We start from the raw sequence: 21,375 nt of genomic DNA, 5'->3' as shown, positions 1-21,375 counted from the left end.
GAACAGAACAATGTCAGAGAATACTATTATTAAGCAAAATTACAGGAAAAATTCAAGCGAAAGAAAGTTATTACCAAAGAATATAATGAAAATAACAACTTCATCGTGCAAAAAAGCAAAAGACCTGTGAATATGATTATATACACTTCAATTTACTTTTTCTTTCAATTTCTCTTGCATCATTATATATTTTTTCTTCCTTGTAAGTGGCACAATTTGCCATTACATTGGAAGAATTAAAATGAATATAAATAAATTTTAACATTTGATTTGGTATGTTGACTATTAATGAAAACATCCACATGTGTGATCATTAACTTTGAACATTTACAAAATCTTCCAAAATACTAATGTGCACATTAAAAGTCTCGGCAGTAAGTAATCTACACCACCACAGGCTTACTGTTTGACAAACTTCAACCATATTTTCAGTGTTTGGTGTTTATAAGGGAAGATGGATCACAGTGTAGGGAAAGAAGAAGAAACTTTTCACCCACAATTTTTATCATATAGTTAGTTATATGCTAAACTTTCAATTCTTATTTATGTACTGTTTTCATTTTAGGAGGGGTATTGTGCATGTGTGTGTACATGTGTGTGTGTTTCCTTAGTAAGGATAAAGTTTACCACCTGAAAATCAATATTCCTCACAAAATATTCTCACAGATTTGGTTACTGCTACTGTAAATTTAAAAAATCTGTGATTTACGATCTATAAAAATATACATCTAAAATATGATAGTTGAAGCATGGCAAAAAGTCCCACTATCATCCTACAGTAATGTTACTAGCACTGACATTTCCCTGGTGGCAGAGTTTGCTGAAGGTACATGTGTTCTTAAATGACAAAGTGCTATGACAAAAAAATCAATTAATAACTGAATACTTACCACACTCAAACTGACAGGAGTGTTTGCCTTTGGTACTGGGTGGCTATAGAGTGATTTGAGAGTTTCGTTCAAATCATTTTCCTAGAGTAAAATGAAAAAGTACATTTTATAAATGAATTATATACTAAGTGATATAATTAAAACTACTTGATAAATCATGCACTGTGCCTTTTCAGATTAGACAAGTTTTACACAACTGCTTTCCTCAAGAATGTTTGAAATAACAGAAATTGAAATATTTAAATTTAATAAATATGAAAAAGATAATCAAATATCTCTATCCAAAAAGCATAACAGCAGTATTTCTATTGAGTACAAATCTGTATTTGGCAAAACTTCATTATTATAAAATACGCTGATGCTATCTATAGAAGAAATCATTTAAATCATTAAATTCAAGAACAATGGGATTGAATAAAAACAACAATACAACTTTTTTTTTCTTAAAGATTTTATTTATTTACTTGACAGACAGAGATCACAAGCAGGCAGAGAGGCAGGCAGAGAGAGAGGGGGAAGCAGGCTCCCTGCTGAGCAGAGAGCCTGATGCAGGGCTCAATCCCAGGACCCTGAGATCATGACCTGGGCCGAAGGCAGAGGCTTAAACCACTGAGCCACCCAGGTGCCCCAACAATACAACTTTTTATCAGATCACTGAATGCTTCCATTTTCCATTTTAATTTTAAAATCTTAAACTTAATTTTTAAGGAATAGATACAATTTAGTATGACCATTGTACTAAAATACAACATACAGGTTATTCTACATAGTTCTTTTCTAAAGAGCTACCAGTCACTACTTGACTCACAATAATTGGGATTAAATAGAAGATATAACACATCTACTTCCCTGAATATGTATAATAATAATGTACCTTGATATGCACGCTCACTTCTTCCAAATTATGCATATAAACCCAATAATAAATATATAAAGGTAGCTTTTTATACACATGATTTTTATTGTTAAAATATTTAGGTGTGGACAATATACCAGAGAAAATGACAATTGCTCAATAAAGGTAATAATTAATATTAAGGAATTTGGATATGAGACATATAACTTCTCACAATTTGTCTTATAAATTAACTAACAAACCTTAGTAATTCCAATTTCTGTAAGTGTTTGTGAAGTACGTGCTCAAAACTGCCTATTTGGAATTCTCCTTAGAATGACTTAAAAAAAATGACTATAGAACTTATCTCTTGACCATTAAGCAATGAAATATATCCAGAGAATATCCTGGATGATATTTAATGCTCTGTCTATATAAAACTCCTATGACTACATAAGGTTTTTTAAAGTCTAGCTTTTAAAATGTCTTTATACTCGCCTGATGTTGATCAGGTAAGGATAACTTCAATTACAAAATCTAAATATCAATCTATATAGCCTGTGGCACTGGATTAAAAAGAAAAAATATTACAATTATAGATTTACTTCTGGTTATTTAATTAATACTGTGAACCCATGATATAGTTTCCTCTGATTAGGAACATAAATGTAGTCTCTCTTATTCTCTCTTTTCAGAAAACTAAAATTATAAGGATTTGTTCACAGTATTCTTTTATATATTTCAGTATTACTGATGGTCTCAGAGAGAATGACATATTATAGATACATAAGCATTAATTTAACAATAAGAGTTTCTAAAAGTAAAGTATTCAAAATTTGAATGACTAATAGCATTAATGCTGGTTCCAAATGTATACTCATAAAAACAAAGAACAAGAAATAATCAAAAAGTAAAATTCTGGTTTTAAGCTTCCATTGCTATAATTAAATTCTTTTATTTCCAGTTATTTTGCTAGGAAAATGACTGTATAGCTTCAACATAAAACTGTTCAAGTATAAAATGACCTTCTAATGAATACTTCACAGAATTATGTATGTCAAGTACAGAGAGGGAAATATTTACACACACACATACAAAAACACCTGAACTTCTGACAAACAGCAAACCTTGCTATTATGATATAATAATAAAATTTGGTTGTCAAATTAGGAGATTGTTCACCAGAAGCATAAAAGGAGTATCGTAATTCAATAATAATACATTTAAACTCTATTTAATAAGAAGTATCTGGAATAGTATTTGTGCTGAACTCGGGTTTGGTTTTGTTTTTAAAGATATTTACACTTTTAATCTTAAAAGATGAGTGTTCTATCAGTAATCATGACTGAGTGACATAATCCTGAAAGACAATTATATAGGAATTCTGGAAAACCTGAATTATTCAGGATAATTGGATAGTACATTATGTGTAAGAAAGAAGCAGTTTAGCCAGGAAGGAATATCAGAAACCAGATCATGGAACTTCTTATATGTCAGCTGCAGACAAGTTTAGATTTTATTCTAAGAGAAAAAAGGAAGCTATAAGAAGACTGTAAGCAGTGGAATGATATAATCAGGTTTCAGAAAGAACATTCTTAAAAATCAAAATATAGTGGTCGTTATAGCTATGAGTACGTATGAAATGGCCATAAGTGTATAGAAAGAAGAGAAAAGTAAGAATATGAAATAAGAACATCAAAGTTTTAGGTATAGATAGGTGAAAAAGATCAAAGAAAGACTTATTATATAGTTAGAAACAAAGGAAAAACAATGTCAGGCCAATCCAGAAAAATACAATCTCGAGAGTAATAAAGTATCAATTGAGATTATTTTTTTAAAGAATTTATTTATTTATTTATTTATTTATTTGAGAGAGAGAGAGAGAGAACAAGGTACAAACAGGAGGAGGAGCAAAGGGGAAGGAGAGGGAGGAGGAGAAAGAATTTCAAGCACACTCCTCACTGAGCATGGAGTCTAACATGGGGCTCAATCTCATGACCTGGAGATCATGACCTGAGCTGAAACCATAAGTTGACACTTAACCAACTAAGCCACCCAGGTGCACCTCAAATGAGAATTTAAAAAGATAACAAAAGGATATACCCTGAATTTAAAAATTAGAAAACAATAACAGGCAATCATTACAAAATTTAAAAAAAAAAACTTTTATTTGAATTAAATTACATCAAATAGTGCAGCTCATATCTTAGTAAATTAGTTCTTGTAAAAAACATCAAACAATAATTAAGGGGGAAAGTTTACAAATATCATCCTAGAAAAGCTGATTAATTCAAAAGTATACTTCAGCATTTTCATTTTTATTCTTAAGAAAAAAAAGATTAAGACCTAAATGTAATGGCTAAAACTAAAATTCTTAGAAGAAAACATATGGGAAAAGCATCATGACATTGAATTTGTGATTTTTTGACATGACGCTGAAAGCATAAGCAACAAAAGAAAAATACATAATTGGACTTCATGTAAATTAAAAGAACTTTTGTGAATCAAAGGACACAATTAGCAAAGTAAAAAGGCAACCTGTGGAATGGATGAAAATATCTACAAATCATATATCTAATAAGGGACTAATATCTGAATATATAAAGAACTCCTACTACCCAACAACAAAATATGCTTAAAAATGGGCAAAGAATTTGAACAGATATTTTTCCAGAGAAGAAAACTAAATGACCAATAAGCACATGAAAATACTCTCCATCAAGAATTAAAGAAATGCAAATCAAAACCACAATGATATACCACTTCACACCCATTAGAATGGCTATTATAAACACAAAACAAGGAGGCATTCCAAGAGAGCAGTGTAAGTCCTGAATTCATCTCCTCCTATGGATACAGCAAATCTACAGCTTCATATGAAATCATTCCCCCAGAAAAATACCTGAAAACTAGCTGAATAGCTCCTGCACAACAAAGAATAAAAGAACCACACTGAGAAATGTAGAAGAGGCAGAGATATGGTCTCATCCAAAACTCCATCCACCGTGTGGTGACCCACAGTCAGGAAGGATCTCAAGCAGCTTCTCCCTGATAAGCAAGGGGCTTGCGACACATATCAGGCACCTGAACCCTTCAGACCTGCACCAGAGCAATGAGCTCCCCAAATGTCTGGCTTTGAAAACCAACAGGGCTTACATCCAGGAGAACAAAGAGTTGTAGGGAATAGAGCTCCTACTCTTGAAGAACTTGTGCACAGACTCACTTGCCACAGGACCAAGCACAAAAGCAGCAGTATGGAGACCACCTGGACCTACAGGAAGGAGATTCATTTGCCAATCTTAAAGCATCTGCCAGAGGAGGAGGAGCTTATTCAAACTCTGTCCAGGATAGAGGTGCTGGTAGGTGTCATTTTTGCTTTCCCCCTCTACCTTTCTAGTGCTAGTGGGCACATTCTGGCCCTGTGCCATCCCTGCAGCCCCACCACAGCCAACAGAATTCACAGCCTACACAGGGAATGCCACTTGAACACCTGGCTCTAGTGGCCAGGGAGAATTGTGTTTCTGGGCCCCACAGGTCTGAAATAATAGAAGAGAAAGTTCTTGGCAGGCTACCACCCTCAGGGCTCTACAAACAGTAGAAGGAAACACAGTCTTCCTATTTACTTATCCTGGAACTTCTACTGAGAGGTACACTTTAGGATTACCACACACCTAAAGGCTATCAATGTATTCTCAGTGAACACAGACCGGGTGATATCATCTTTGCACTCTCCCTTGGCCTTGCTGCAGCTCACTGGTACCTCCCTAAAAGGAATTCATAACTTGTATGAAGCCACACTTTTTGCCACTGTCACCAAGGGTATGTATGTTTCCAGATTGATGAGTCTGAAGACCAACAGATTTTCTGATTGCTGTTCCACAAATTATTTACATAACTTTAAAGCTGCTGCCTGAGATCTAGCTTCCAACCAGCCGAAACTCTGGGCTGAGAGATCCCTCCCTCTGGAACATTCAGAGGATATGGACTATCTCAACAACTAGGAGTTATCAATAATGAATCAGGGTGCTTAGACAATCATAAAGGTTCAAGAGACAACCATGATAAGGTTCATCCATACAAGGTCATTCTTCCAAGAGTAAGAGAAATACCTTTTTCGTCTAATGCATAGAATAGAAACCAACCAAAATGAGGAAACAGAAATATATTCCAAATGAAAGAACAAGATAAAGCTCTAGGAAAAAAACCCTACAAGAAGTGGAGATGAATAATTTACCTGATAAAGAGCTCAAAACAATGGTCATAAAGATGCTCACTGAAATTGGGAGAAGACCAGATGAACACAGCAAAAACTTCAAAAAGATAAAAAAATATATATATATAAGAAAGTACCAAATAGAAGTCACAGAAAAAGAACTAAACTGAAAAATACACTACAGGGGTTCAACAGCAGACTAGAATCAGTGATCCAGAAGACAAGGCAGAGGAACTCACCCAAACAAATGAGCAAAAAGAAAAAATAATTTTAAAAAGTAAAGATAGCTTAAAGGACCTGTGGATAATATCAAGCAGAATAACATCCATATTATAGGGGAGAGGAAAATTATTTGAAACTTATTTGAAAAAATAATACCTGAAAACATCCCTAACAGGGGGTAAAAAACAGATATCCGGACCCAGGAAGCCCAGAGACTACTACTTCTTCTTTTTTTTAAAGATTTTATTTATTTATTTGACAGACAGAGATCACAAGTAGGCAGAGAGAGAGAGGAGGGGAAGCAGGCTCCTTGCTGAGCAGAGAGCCCGACTCGGGGCTCGATCCCAGGACCCTGGAATCATGACCGGAGCCAAAGGCAGAGGCTTTAACCCACTGAGCCACCCAGGCACCCCATGAAGCCCAGAGACTTCTTAACAAGATGAACCTAAAGAGACGCATACTAAGAAACATAATTAAAATACCAAAATATAGAGAGTCTGAAAAGCAGCAAGAGAAAAACAACTTGTTACAAAGGAACACCCATAATGCTATCAGCAGATTTCTCAGCAGAAACTTTGTAGGCCAGAAGAAAATGGCATGGCACATTCAAAGTGCTGAGGGAAAACAAACTTCCAACCAAGAATACTTTACCTGACAAGATTATCACTCAAATTTGAAGTAAAGAGAAAGAGCTTTCCAGACAAACAAAAGCTAAAGAAATACAACACCACTAACCTGGCCCTATAAGAAATGTTAAAGAGATTTCTCTAAGCTGAAAAGAAAGGGTAATAATTATTAAGAAAACATACAAAAGTAAAAAATCTCATTAGTAAATACATTGTAAAGGTAGTAGATTAAACACTTATAAAGCTAGTATGAAGGTTAAAAGGCAACGGTAGTGAAAATAACAACCACAATAATTAGTTAAGGAACAAAGAAAATAAAGAGATTTAAAATTGACATCAAAAGCATAAAACATGGGGGCACCACAGTGGCTCAGGTGATTAAGTGTCTGATTCCTGATTTTGTCTCAGGTCATAATCTCAGGGTCATGAGATCAAGCCCTCCATCAGGCTCCATATGCACTGAGTGTGGAGCCTGCTTACAATTCTCTCCCTCTCTCTCTCTCTGCCGTTCCCCACAAGTATTCTCTCTCTCTCTCACTAAAAAAAAAATAAAAATAAAAAATAAAACATGTTTTTATGGGAAGGTGGGTAAAAATTTAGTTTTAAAATACATTCAAATTTAAGTTGCTATCAGCTTAAAATACACTATTAAGTATATAAGCTGTTATGTGTAAGCCTCATCATAACCACAAAGCCAAACCCTACAGGAGATTCACAAAAGAAAATGAAGAAGGAATAAAAGTATACAGCAGTATAAATCCATCAAACCAACAAGGAAGAAAGCAAGACCAAAACAGAGAAGAACTACAAAATAGCCAGACAACAATTAAACAAAATGGTGATAATTACATAAGTATACATAATTACTTTAAATGCAAATGGACTAAATTCTCCAATCAAGACATACAAAGTGGCTAAATAATTAAAAACAAAAACAAAAACAGGAGTGCCTGGGTGGCTCAGTCTGCCTTCAGCCCAGGTCATGATCCCAGGGTCCTGGTATTGAGCCCCACATCAGGCTCCCTGCTCAGTGGGGAGCCTGCTTCTTCCTCTCCCTCTGCCCCTCCCCCTGCCTGTGTTCCCTCTCTTGTTGTGTCTGTTTTTGTCAAATATATGCTGCCTACAAGAGACTCACATCATAGGTAAGTACACACACAGAGTGGAAGTGAAGGAATGGAAAAAGATACTTCATGAAAAAGGAAACCAAAAGAAAGTGCGGTAGCTATACTTATAGCAGACAAAATAGGCTTTGAAACAAAGAACGTAATAAAAAAACAAAGATGGGCATTACATAATGACAAAGAGGTCAATCTAGCAAGAAGATACAACATTTGTGAAGGGAGAAATTGACAGTAATACAATAATAGCAGGAGACATTAATACACTGGTTACATCAAAGAATGGATCACCCAAACAGGAAATCAATAAGGGAACACTGGCCTTAAGACACACATTAGACCAGATGAGCTATATATATAACAAACATTCCATCCCCAAACAGCAGAATACACATTCTTTCCAAGTGTACATGAAACAATCTCCAGGATATTTCATATGTTAGGCTACAAAACAAGTCTCAATATATTTAAGAAAATGGAAATCACATCAAACATCTTTTCCAACAAAAATTGTACAAAATTGTACAAAACTTGTCAATTACAAGAAAACTGGAAAAATCACAAACAGATGGAGATTAGACAACATACTGCTGAACAACCAATGGCTCAATGAAATTTTAAAAAAAAGAAATTAAAAAAATACCTTGAGACAAATGAAAATATAACACACCAAAATCTATAGGATGTAGCACCATAGCTCTAAAGTTTATAGTGATATAAACCTACCACATGAAACATGAAAAATATCAAGTAGAGTAACTTTGCACCTAAAAAAATGTAAAAAAAAAAAAAATGAAGCCCCAATTTTGTAGAAGGGAGGAAATAATAAACGGCAGAGCACATATGTAAGTGAAATAGGGGCTCGAAAGGCAATAGAAAAGATCAGTGAAACTAAGAGTTGGTTCTTTAAAAACAGAAACAAACTTGGGGCACCTGGGTGGCTCAGTGGGTTAAGCTTCTGCCTTCAGCTCAGGTCATGACCTCAGCGTCCTGGGACTGAGCCCCACATCGGGCTCTCTGCTCAGCAGGGAGCCTGCTTCCCTCTCTCTTTCCGCCTGCCTCTCTGCCTACTTGTGATCTCTGCCTGTCAAATAAATAAATAAAATCTTAAAAAAAAAAAAAAACCATAAACAAACTTGACAAACCTTTAGCTGGATTTACAAGGAAAAAAAGAGAGAGTTCTCAAATAAATAAAATCAAAAATAAAAGAAGATACAACTCACACCAAAGGAACATACAAATGATCATAAGAGATTACTAAAATAATGTTATGCCAACAAATTAAACAACTTAGAAGAAATGGATAAATTCCTAAAAATTTACAATCTTCCAAGACCGAATCATGAAGAAATAGAAAAACTAATTAGAGTGATTACTCATAAGGAGACTGAATGAGTAATCAAAAAACTCCCAAAAATAAAAGTCCAAGATCAGATGGTTTCTCACGTGAATTCTACCAAGTATTCAAAGAGGATTTAATATCAATCCTCCCTGAACTCTCCAAATAATTGAAAAGGAGGGAATGTTCCCAAACTCATTTTATGAGGTCAACATTACCCTGATACCAACACCACGCAAAAATAACACAAAAAAGAAAATTACAAGCCAACCTCCCTGATAAAGATGCAAAAATCCTCAATAAAATATAAGCAAATCAAATTTAACAGTACACTAAGAGGACAATCAACCATAATTAAGTGGGATTTATTCTAGGGATGCCAGGATGGTTTAATATCTGCAAATCAATTAATGTGATATACCACATAGACAAAATGAAACATAAAAATCATATGATCGTCTCAATAGATGCAGAAAAACCATCTGATAAAATTCAACATTCATTTATGACCAAAACTCTCAACAAAGTGGGTATAGACAGAATGTACCTCAATATAATGAAGGCAATATACGACAAGTGCACAGTTAATATCACACTCAACAGTAAAAAGCTGAAAGGCTTTCTTTTAAGATCAGGACTAAGACAAGTATGCCCACTCTCGCCATTTTTATTCAAAATCATACTTTAAGTCCTAGCCAGAACAAGTAGGTAGGAAAAAGAAATAAGAGACATCCAAGTTGGAAAGAACGAAGTAAAACTGTCACTATTTGGAGATGACATGATTTTCTATATAGAGAGAGAACACCCTAAAGATGCCACAAAAAACAAAAACCAAAACCTGTTAGAACAGATAAAATCAGCAAAGTTGCAGGATACCAAATCAACATACAAAAATCTGTTGTGTTTCTATACTAACAGTGAACTATCAGAAAGAGAAATAAAGAAAACAATCCCATTTATAATTGCATCAAAAGAATAAAATACCTTGAAAAAATTTTAACCCAGAAAGTATAAGACCTATATATTAAAAACCAGAAGACACTGATGAAAGAAATTGAAGATGACACTATAAATGGAAAGATAATCTGGTCTTATGAATTAAAAGACCACATTAAAATATCCATTTTACCCATTTTATCTATAGATTCAAAATAATCCATATCAATGTTCTAATGTCATTTTTTCACAGAATTAGGACAAATAATTCTAAAATTTGTTTGGAACACAAACGATCCCATATAGCCAAAGGAATCTTGAGAAAGAACAGCAAAGCTAAAGGCATCATGCTCCTGATTTCAAACTATATTACCAAGATAGAGTAACCAAAACAGTATGCTACTGACACAAAAACAGACACAAAAATCAGTGGGATGGAACAAAGAGACCACACATACACGGTCAATTAATTCATGAGAAAGGAGGCAAGAATATGGATAAAGGACATTCTCTTTAATAAATGGTGCTGGGAAAACTGGACAGTCATATGCAAAAGAATGAAACTAGATCACTATTTTATACCACACACAAAAATTAACTCAAAATTGGTTAAAGACTTGAATGTAAGAGCAGAAACTATAAAACTCCTAAAAGAAAATATATGCAGGTCTTGGAGACAATTTTTGGGTCTGACTTCAGAGTCAATGGCTACAAAAGCCAAAAAAAAAAAGAAGAAGAAGAAGAAAGAAAAAGAAAAAGAAAGGTAGAAAAAAGAAAATGAGACTAAATCAAACTAAAAAGCAAAGTGAAAGAAACCATCAACAAAATTAAAAGGTAATATATTGAATAAAAGATATTTACAAATCATGTATCCAATAAGGGTTTAATATACAAAATACATTTAATATATAAAATACATAAAGAACTCATACAACTCAATAACAAAAAAAAAACCACAATGATTTAAAAAATGGGCTGAAGGTCTGAATAGACATCTTTCCAAAGAACACAAACAGACTGCCAATAGGCACATGAAAAGATGCTCAACATCACTACTCATTAGGGAAATGCAAATCAAAAGCACAATGAGTTATCATCTCACACCTGTCATAATGGTTATTGCAAAAAGAACAAGAAATAATGAGTATAGGCAAGGATGTGGAAAAAGGATGTGTATCCTTGCGCACTATTGCTAGAAATGTAAACTGGTGCAGCCACTGTAGAAAACAGTTTGGAAGTTCTTAAAAAATTAAAACTAGAACTGCCATGTGATCCAGCAACTCCATCTCTGGGTATATGTGTGAAGAACATAAGAACACTAATTTGAAAAGATACATGTACCTCTATGTCCATTGTGCCGTAATTTACAACAGCCAAGATATGGAAATGAGCCAAGTGTCCATCAGTGGATGAATGGATAAAGAGGTATTGTACACACACAAACACACATACACAGTGGAATACTACTCAGCCATAAAAAGAACAAAATCTCTCCATTTGTGACAACATAAATGGACCCTGAGGGCACTTATGCTAAGTGAAATAAGTCAGAGCAAGACAAACACCGTATGATTTGACTTACATATGGAATTTAAAAATCAAAACAAAACAAAGACAAAACAAAATAAAACTCATAGATACAGAGAACAGATTAGATTGATGGTTGCTGGAGGGGAAGAGGTTGGGGGATGGGTGGAATGGGTGAAGTGATCAAGAGGTACGTACTTCCACTTACAACATAAGTAAGTTAAGAGCATATAATGTACAGCATGGTGACTATAGTCAAAATTGTATTGCAAATTTGAAAGATCCTAAGAAAATAAATCTTAAAAGTTCCCATCACACACACACACACACACAAATCTGTAACTTTGTATAGTTGGTAATGACAGATGCTAACTAGAGTTACTATAATAATATTTCACAATGTACACAAATGTCAAATCATTATACTGCGCACCTGAAATTAATATACTATATGTAAATAATAATTCAACAAAACAAAAACAAAAGAGAAAATAGCAGGTGTTGGGGAGGATGTAGGGAAATTAGAACCTTGTACATTGCTGCTGGGAAAGTAAAATGGTGACACCATGTGAAAAATATTATGGCAGTCCTTCAAAAAAATTAAACATAGAATTACCATATTATTCAGCAATTCAAATATAATACAGCAACTCAAACAGATACTTGTATGCCCCTGTTTCTAACAGCACTGTCCACAACAGCCAAAAGATAGAAGCAGCCCAGCTGTTCATCTATAGATGAACAAATCAACAAAATGTGGTGTGTACATATAATGACGTTTTATTCAGCCTTAAAAAAGAAAGGAATTCTGGCACTTGCGACAGCATGGATGAACCCCCAAAACCTGCTAAGGGAAATAAGCTAGTCACAGAAGAACAAGTATTATATGATTCTACTTAAATGAGGTACACATTCAAATTCATGCAGGCAGAAAATACAATGATTGTTGTCAGAGACTCAGGGGAGAAAGGAAAGTCGTTCTATGGGGCACAGAGTTTCAATTTGGGAAGACAGAAAAGTTCTAGAGATGCCGCTGCTGATGGTGGCACAGAACAAGGCGAATGTGCTTAATGACACAGAACTGTACATTTGAAGATACTTAAAATGGTAAACTTTATGTTGTATTTTACAACATGAGAAAAAATTGGGGGAAAAACATAGCTTACCAGTTCCTTAGCCAAGTAATCTGCCAGAGTATTGAGAAGCTTGTAATATACTTCAAACCATGGCAGGTAACTGTAAAAAAACAAAAAACAAAAACAAAAACAAACAAAAAAACCAAAAACCTTTAAAAATGTATATGGATATATTATTTAAAATCAAGAAAATAGATGAAAACATTAAATTTTTATTATTTCAAACAGCTTAATCCTAGATGGCAGAAAAGAACTATACCAATGCTCTCCTTACTATTATAGCAAAATTTTAAATATTATCTATTACTAGTTTTCATAACATAATAATGATCCAAAGTTCTATTATGAAAGTTATGCATTACACACTTCTATTTTTTCTGCAGTAAAATTATTTAATCCTATATCATGGTATGCATGGTACGAGTGTACTAAAAGCACTCATAGAATAAAAGTTAACCACTGTAATAAAATATAATACAAAATAAAAACTAATCTTAAGAAGATTTCAAAATACACAATCATTTCTTATTAGTGATTACTGAAGTGAATATATAATACAAGAGAAATATGTGCCTAATTAATCAATTATTTTGAAACTGACCTTCAAGTAGGATGATAAATTTCAAAGTAAACATCAATATACACAACAGAAAGCCCATTTTAAAAACTGTAAAAATATATATAACTGAAAATTCATTTTGATTCACTTTACTAGATGCAAATATAACTAATTCTTATGAAAGCAAAATACTGTCTAAAATTCAATTAAACCCCCAAAATCTGTACTCCTTATTAACAAATTAAGATATTAGTATATTTAAAATCTATCCAAAGGTTTAATTGTTTATTAAAATGTATTCTTTTTGGGTGCCTGAGTGGCTCAGTGGGTTAAGCCTCCACCTTCAGCTCAGGTCATGATCTCAGGGTCCGGGGATCAAGTCCCGCATCGGGCTCTCTGCTCAGCAGGGAACCTGCTTCCCCCCTTCTCTCTCTCTGCCTGCCTCTTTGCCTCCTTGTGAACCCTCTCTGTCAAATAAATAAACAAAATCCTTAAAAAAAAAAAAGTATTTTTTTTTCAAAGAATTATTATAACAGATTACTTTCTAAGAGAAAACCATGTGATGCTTTTACTACATAACTGTATTCTGACAAGAGTACATGTATATAACAGATTTAAAATTTAAAAATCAATGTATAGAGCTGAGAAAAACAACATTCTATCTGCATTTTTCACATAATGTCTGATTTATTAATGGCTACGAAAGATGCTTTTTGATTCAAGAGTAACCTAAAGTCACAAGAGAAGTACATTTGGGGGGCAAGTGGGTGGCTCAGTGAGTTAAGCCTCTGCCTTCAGCTCAGGTCATGATCTCAGGGTCCTGGAATCGAGCCCCACATCGGGCTCTCTGCTCAGTGGGGAGCCTGCTTCCCCCTCTCACTCTGCCTGCCTCTCTGCCTACTTGTGACCTCTCTCTTTCTCTGTGTCAAATAAATAAAATCTTAAAAAAAAAAAAAGTACAGTTGGGTAAAGTGCAGTATCTTTTTTCAGCAGAATTGTTATATAGTTTTTTAATAATTATAAATACTAAGTGATGATATAAAATATACCTATGATATTTTAAAATATCTACCAACTTCTGGTTAAATCTAGCATATTGAAGACATGCATTTATCTCTGTGCCCTTTGGAAATGGCACCAAAATGACAGTAAATGAATAAAAAGGTTATAAATTAATGAGGACAAGAGAAATGGAGAAAAAAGCAACAAAGAGCAACACAGGTGAATGGTTTCATAACGATGAAAAGGAAACAATGATAACTAACTCAGCAAAAGACAAAACACCAAAACCTAGGTGCCAATAGAAGGGAAAATGACCAGTAGCCAGTATATTTGCAGCTCTCCTCTCCCCTGCCCCCAAAGAATCCTAAAACACTGATCTGTGAATCTCTCAAAGGAAGAAAACAGACAAACAAAAAGACCCTTCAGATGTCCTATTTTCTTGGAATGAAATCCACCATTGCACATAAAAAGTTTCTAATTCAAGTTAATGCCTCTATCTTAAATACATATGAAGATACTGTATTTAAGATATTTGGGGAAATATATACATGAATACAAACAAACCAGATATTTGGGGAAATATATACATGAATACAAACAAAAAAGGAACTCCAAGTAAACACAGACTATAAAAGCAACAGATGAGAACTCTACAAAGTTATCATAAAAATCCTTAGGAGGTGAATAAAGAAGGGGATGCTACTAAACAAAATGAAATCTGAAAAAAAAGAGGTGAAAAAATTTTAGACAAGAAAGAGCTTTTAGACATTCAAAATATAAAAGTTGAAAAAATTAAAATTGGGGCACCTCTGAGGCTCAGTGGGTTAAGCCTCTGCCTTCAGCTCAGGTCATGGTCTTAGGGTCATGGAATGGAGCCCCATATCGGGCTCTCTGCTCACCAGGGAGCCTGTTTCCCCCTCTGCCTGCCTCTCTGCCTACTTGTGATCTCTCTCTCTGTCAAATAAATAAATAAAATCTTTTTAAAAAAAGAAAAAATTAAAATTGATAGATTAGGAACTAAATCAAGAATATCTTCTAGCAACTAGAATAAAGGGATAAACCAATGGATAACAGAAGAATAAATGTTAAAATATCACGGCATCGATCTCAACAATTATGAAGCTGACTAACAGTACTAGTTCCAAAAAAGAAAGAAAAAGTGGGAAAACAGGAATGAAAATTTCTTCTTTAAAGTTGCGGGAAAAATTCCTAGAACTTCACCTATGAGTGTCCACATTGAGAGTGCCACTGGGTGAACTGTAAAATAAATGAATATCACAGTGAAATTCCAGACTAGGAGACAGAAAAGCACCTAAGAATTTCCAAAGAGACGAAACAGGTAACATACAAATGAATTAAGTTAAAAATGCCACTGAACCTCTCACCAGCAATCCCAGACAGTGAGAAGATTACGCCTTCAAAATGCAAAGATTAAATCCTTTTGCAACCTATAATTCTCTGCCCCGAGAAACAACCAGTCAGGTGTGGGGCTAGGTTAACGACATCTTCAGTTATGCTAGGACTCAAAAATCTACCACTTTTGTACTGTTTTGGGGAAACTACTAAAGGATGGCTTTGACAAAATGAGAGAGTGAAACAAAAAGGAGGAACACTAAGATATAGGAGACAAATCTAATCCTATGAAAGAACAATTAAATCTAAGAATAAACTGTACAAAGGCCTAAACAGCAACCAGTTATACCCTTTGGGAAACCTAAAAATCAGATCAGTATTGGTATTCTCAACTTTCATATTTAAATGATGCAACAATTCTTTAACTCTAGTGCTTAGACAGCTATTCTGCTATACCTCTCACAAAAAAAGAAAAAGATGATTAACACTATTTTTTAAATTTTCAACTCAATACCACACAAATAACCACATCTTATTTTCTATGCTCATTATAACTCAATGAAATGATTTTCATGGAGAATGTCCTTCTACTAAGACACAATACAGTTCCTTGGACAGAGTGCCACTTTTTCATTTGCAAGCATTTCATATTCATATTTCAACTTTTAATGACCTGAAGAAAGTGTTACTTCAGGAAAACTTCAGTATGTCATGTAGTTCAGATCTCTGTGTTCACATAAAATGAGATCTAATCTAGTCATCTAATCTATTCAAGGAGCATGATGGTCTGTTTCTGTCTTGCTCTCAAGAATTTCTAGATAAAGCAAAATTTATTGATTTTAGATGGCTGCATGTCTACTAATCTTTACACTGTCATTTCCCATCTTACTCAAATAATGTGAAGCCTTTTAACCTTAAACCTTCTTTCTTAGACCACTATAAAGAAATTATAATAAATTATCTCATAAGTTATTACAAAGTGAGGATCTTCTTCTACACAAAATACCTTAACACTTTTTTGCCTTGCATGCTTTTCTTTTTTTAAGTTTTTATTTTAATTCCAGTTAGTTAACATACAGTGTTAACTGTATGGGTGCAGGGACACCTGGGTGGCTCAGTTGGTTAAGCGGCTGCCTTGGTTCAGGTCATGATCCCAGCATCCTGGGATCAAGTCCCACATCGGGCTCCTTGCTCAGCGGGGAGCCTGTTTCTCCTCTGCCTCTGCCTGCCACTCTGTCTGCCTGTGCTCTCTCTCTCTGACAAATAAATAAATAAAATCTTAAAAAAAAAAAAAAACTGTATGGGTGCATAATAAAGTCAAGAGTTCTATACATCACCTGGTGCTTCTCACAAGGACACTCCTTAATCTCCATTACAATTTAATCCAATCCCCAACAATCCTCCCCTCTGGTAACATCAGATTGCTCTCTGTAATTAAGAATCTGTTTTTTTTGCTTTGTCTTTCCTTCTCTCCCTCTTTCTCTCTCTCTCATTTTTTACCCCTTTACTGTTTGTTTTGTTTCTTATTTCCACATATGAGTGAAATCATATGACATTTGTCTCTGGCTTATCTGACTTAGCATTATACTCTCTAGCCCATCCATGTTGTTGCAAATGGCAAGAGTTCACTCTTTTTAATGGCCAAATTATATATCTGTGTGTGTGTGTATGTCTATATATATATGTATATGTCTATATATGTATATATAGACATATATACACACACACACACACACACACACCCCACATCTTTATTCATTAATCTACCGATGGATGGACACTTAGCTTCTTCCATATCCTGGATATTGTAAATAATACCGCTATAAACCTAGAGGTGTGTATATCCCTTTGAATTAGTGTTCTTGTATTCTTTGGATAAATACCCAGTAGCGCAACTGCTAGATCATAGAATAGTTCTATTTTTAACTTTTTGAGGACTCTCCATACTGTTTTCCACAGTGCTATACATCAGTTTGCATTCCTACTAAGAGCACAAATACTCTTCAGTGTTCTGGTTTTCTCATCTTTACATTATTACTTTTCATTAGTTATCTTCCCCCTCAATTTTCTTTCAAATTGTGAAGATTAACTGAAACAATTTTTCATAAAAGCTAACTTATAAAATTACAACTTACCTGTAAGATTATTTAACTGTTCTTGAAAAAACAAATTGAATTAAATAATTAATTAATATAGGTTACTTCTCAAAATTTAACAGTGTGAGGTATTTTGCTACCTATATAATTACTGCTCTTTTTTATAATCTCCAAGAATACCAATTCTGGCCAAATTTCATCCTGGTACCAGGCTATGTTTGCTCTTGATACAAGATATGCTAGATTTTATTCTCACATTCATTCTCTTAGTCACCAAATTCAACCCTCAACTCTACTATGTTTATAGCACTGCTAGACACTGTAATATTTTATAACTACCTCTAATATGATTTCATCTATAAATTAGACTAACACTATTTTTTAAAAAACTATGGCAACAAAGTTTACACTTGGCATATTTCTCACGGTCATCTCTAAGGCTCCATGATGCTCTGTTATTTCTATTTGGGCAATATGACTCACTAGTCAGTCTGTACTCTAGGGAGTACAGAGCAGAATCCAAGAATGAGACTCTGTATGTTAAAATAATTAGAAAACGGGGAATAAAACTTCTTAAGCACTAACTATATGTATGAAAACATGCTAGGTACTTAGTATGTATTATCTCATTTAATTATTAAAATAATGCCACAATGTATAATTGACAAAACTAAAGTAAAATAACTTATCCAGGGTCACAAAGCTACCAAATGGCAAGTCTGGGATTAGAACTCTGATCAATCTGACTGAGCAATATTTGCTCAGGGGTCCACTGTAGATAGCCCATCACTCAATGCAGGCATGTAATTCTGTAACATTCAGTCTTTAAATAAACATGTCCAATGACCACAAATTTTCAGGCAGCTAAATAAACTATGACAAAAATATGTTCTGGTTTAACCTTAAATGAGTCTACTTATAATTTCTATCCACCGAAGCAAATTCTATCTTCCAAAAGTTTACCTAACTAATGTTCAGAGCATTATCATTATGCCTTTTAAATTATATTTTTTTCATATGGGCATATCTTCCAGCAGATGAAGATCCATTTAATTCTTTCATCTAATATATTGGTAATTCCTTCCAACTGTAGGTTTTAATACTGTTTCTATGTTCATTACTGTGGACAAAAATTTTAAAAAGGGGGGCACCTGGGTGGCTCAGTGGGTTAAAGTCTCTGCCTTCAGCTCAGGTCATGATCCCAGGGTCCTGGGATTAAGCCCCTCATTGGGCTCTCTGCTCAGCAGGGAGCCTGCTTCCCCTCCTTCTCTCTCTGCCTGCCTCTCTGTCTACTTGTGATCTCTGTCTGTCAAATAAATAAATAAATAAAAATCCTTTACAAAAAATTGTTTTTAAAAAGGACATGGCCTACAATATGGTATAAGATCCCTCCCAAAATAATGTGCCTATTTACCAACAATCGAAGTATGATACTTTCACCATTAAGAGGACTCAACTTCATTATCTATTGTCTAGCCAGTATTTTTCTCTATATATAATTTGTTCATGAGCGAAAAGGAACAGACTCAAATTTCTACAGCATTGCCTCATACACCAGTGTCATAAAGAGCTGAGTTTAGTTCATACAACATGCACTTTGTGAACATGGACTGATTCTTGGTGATAAAAGGTCCTTCTTAAGACTATGTATCATCCACATTTTTTAATAAAAATATCACATATCAAAATGGAGCGATTCTGTAACCTAGTCGTGTTCCTAGAAATGTCAGGGAAGCTGGGACATTTTCCGCTGCTAATCAACAACAGCATCTAGAATACAGGGTGCAAACTGGCAACTGGCAGACTAACAATCTCTAGTCCATGAACATATTTTTTTTTGGTCAACACCCCCTGGTTTAACTGAATAAGTTGCCAACTTCTAAATCTGAGATAAAAAAAAATCTGGATCTCTTGCTCCTCTTAAAAGTCAAAAGAACTGGCAATACTGGTCACACATGTTTCACTCTGTAACAAGTACCCAGAGCTAAGTAATGGCTTCTGTCTTTAGATATGGCATGTCTTACTTGGATCACCACACTAATCCCAACTTCTAATTGTCAGACATTTAACCTATATGTCTCATTTGAATCCCTTCCTGGTCCCTGTAAGTAACTGAATTCCAGTCCTTGATATGGAGCAACTACACAACAGGAAGTTCGGCTCATTATTTTATATGACAAAGAAAATGGTTTGGAGTACACAAAGTTGTCAATAACTCAAATATTTTAACAAGATTCCATTGTAAACTTTAAAGACAAAATGTGTAGCAAAATAACATATATATTATAAATGTTATAGATTTATAAAACATAAATTATATAAGCTTGGGTAAGAAATGTTATTCTCATGTTTTTATTTTTGTGGCTTTTTAGATAATTTTCAAACGATAATTGTTCAAAGTTATTTCTAACTAACATATAAGCCCTTAAACTGATTAATTATCAATAAGTTAAAATATTTTTTCACTAAATTTTATAGACCAAAAGACAGTCAAAATTTGTTTTCTTACAACCAACCGCAAAAATTCTAGAAAGGTAAAAAAATGTACTCAACATACCATAACGACTTAATTTATTTTACTTGAATCTTATAAAACTGAAAGTGTCATTTCTTTAATAAAGAATAACTGTGACTCTTAGAGTCTTGCAAACATATATAAATGCAAAACATTAAGACCAACTGTTTTTTAAAAAGGCAAGAGATTCTTCAAAGTTTAGTTTTAAGACTACTTTCTTAATTTTTTGTAAAGACATAGGGCAAAACACAGAGTACATATAAAGTCATGAATCCATTTTGTGGCAGTAAGAAGACTTCCCCCACACTTGTGCTTCCACTATAGAGCTGATAAAACTTTTACATTCGAAAGTCAAAGGTTAAATAAAGGAAAGGAAATGTTTTTTGTCAAATAGGTAACCACTAACAGTCTAAGTGATCAGCAGGAACCTTAACTTATAGTAATCAAATAAAACTAAGGAAACTGCCTTTCCGTAGAAAAACGTCTAATGTCTAGAGGCTGTTTTTCTGTCTGGAAAATTGACACAAAATGTGTAAAATTGAAACATTCTGCTTCTAAGGGATTTGCCCAAAGGAAGAGTGTGAAAGCTTCAAGTTTGGTATGAGTTAAGGGGGGGAGGAGCGGGAGGAGACTACAAAGGCCCTAAACATCAATCTGTCTTCCTTATTAGGTTATTTCATTTTGAACCCTTGGCAACAATTTTATAGTTCTAAAATTATGTTAATCAAATTAGGGTTAAAAAGTTATTTCTTGCATTTTTGTTAGCCTGTGAAAGCAATTCTAAATACAAACAATGGCAAGATTTAAATTAGTAATATCTCAGAACATTTTTTGAAACCCTGTTAAGCTATATCCTTAAGGATAAACATGTCATGAAAAGAGCTAAAGCATACAACCATATCTGAAAATTCAAAATTAAACATCAACTTTTTCTACCTGATTTTACCTTGTATTAAAATTTTTAACTATTCTTAAATGTATCTCATTTTCATTATGACTATCTTTAAG

The 21,375-nt window shown here is 34.0% G+C and overlaps 1 protein-coding gene across 2 annotated transcripts in view; it reads right to left on the bottom strand.

Moving 5' to 3' along the window:
• Positions 1-21,375, bottom strand: part of DENND1B (DENN domain containing 1B) — a 256,368-nt gene that overhangs the window by 130,191 nt on the left and 104,802 nt on the right. For both annotated transcript variants that reach the window (XM_080824962.1, XM_080824961.1), the window contains exons 6-7: positions 12,873-12,942; positions 891-971 (exon numbers count right to left, since the gene is read on the bottom strand). In XM_080824962.1, coding sequence (XP_080681088.1) covers positions 891-971; positions 12,873-12,942 — 151 coding nt within the window. The remainder of the gene's footprint in view (positions 1-890; positions 972-12,872; positions 12,943-21,375) is intronic.

This window comes from Martes martes (assembly GCF_963455335.1).
Source record: "Martes martes genome assembly, chromosome: 15".
NCBI lineage: Eukaryota > Metazoa > Chordata > Mammalia > Carnivora > Mustelidae > Martes > Martes martes.
This window is presented reverse-complemented; position numbering and strand designations above follow the sequence as displayed.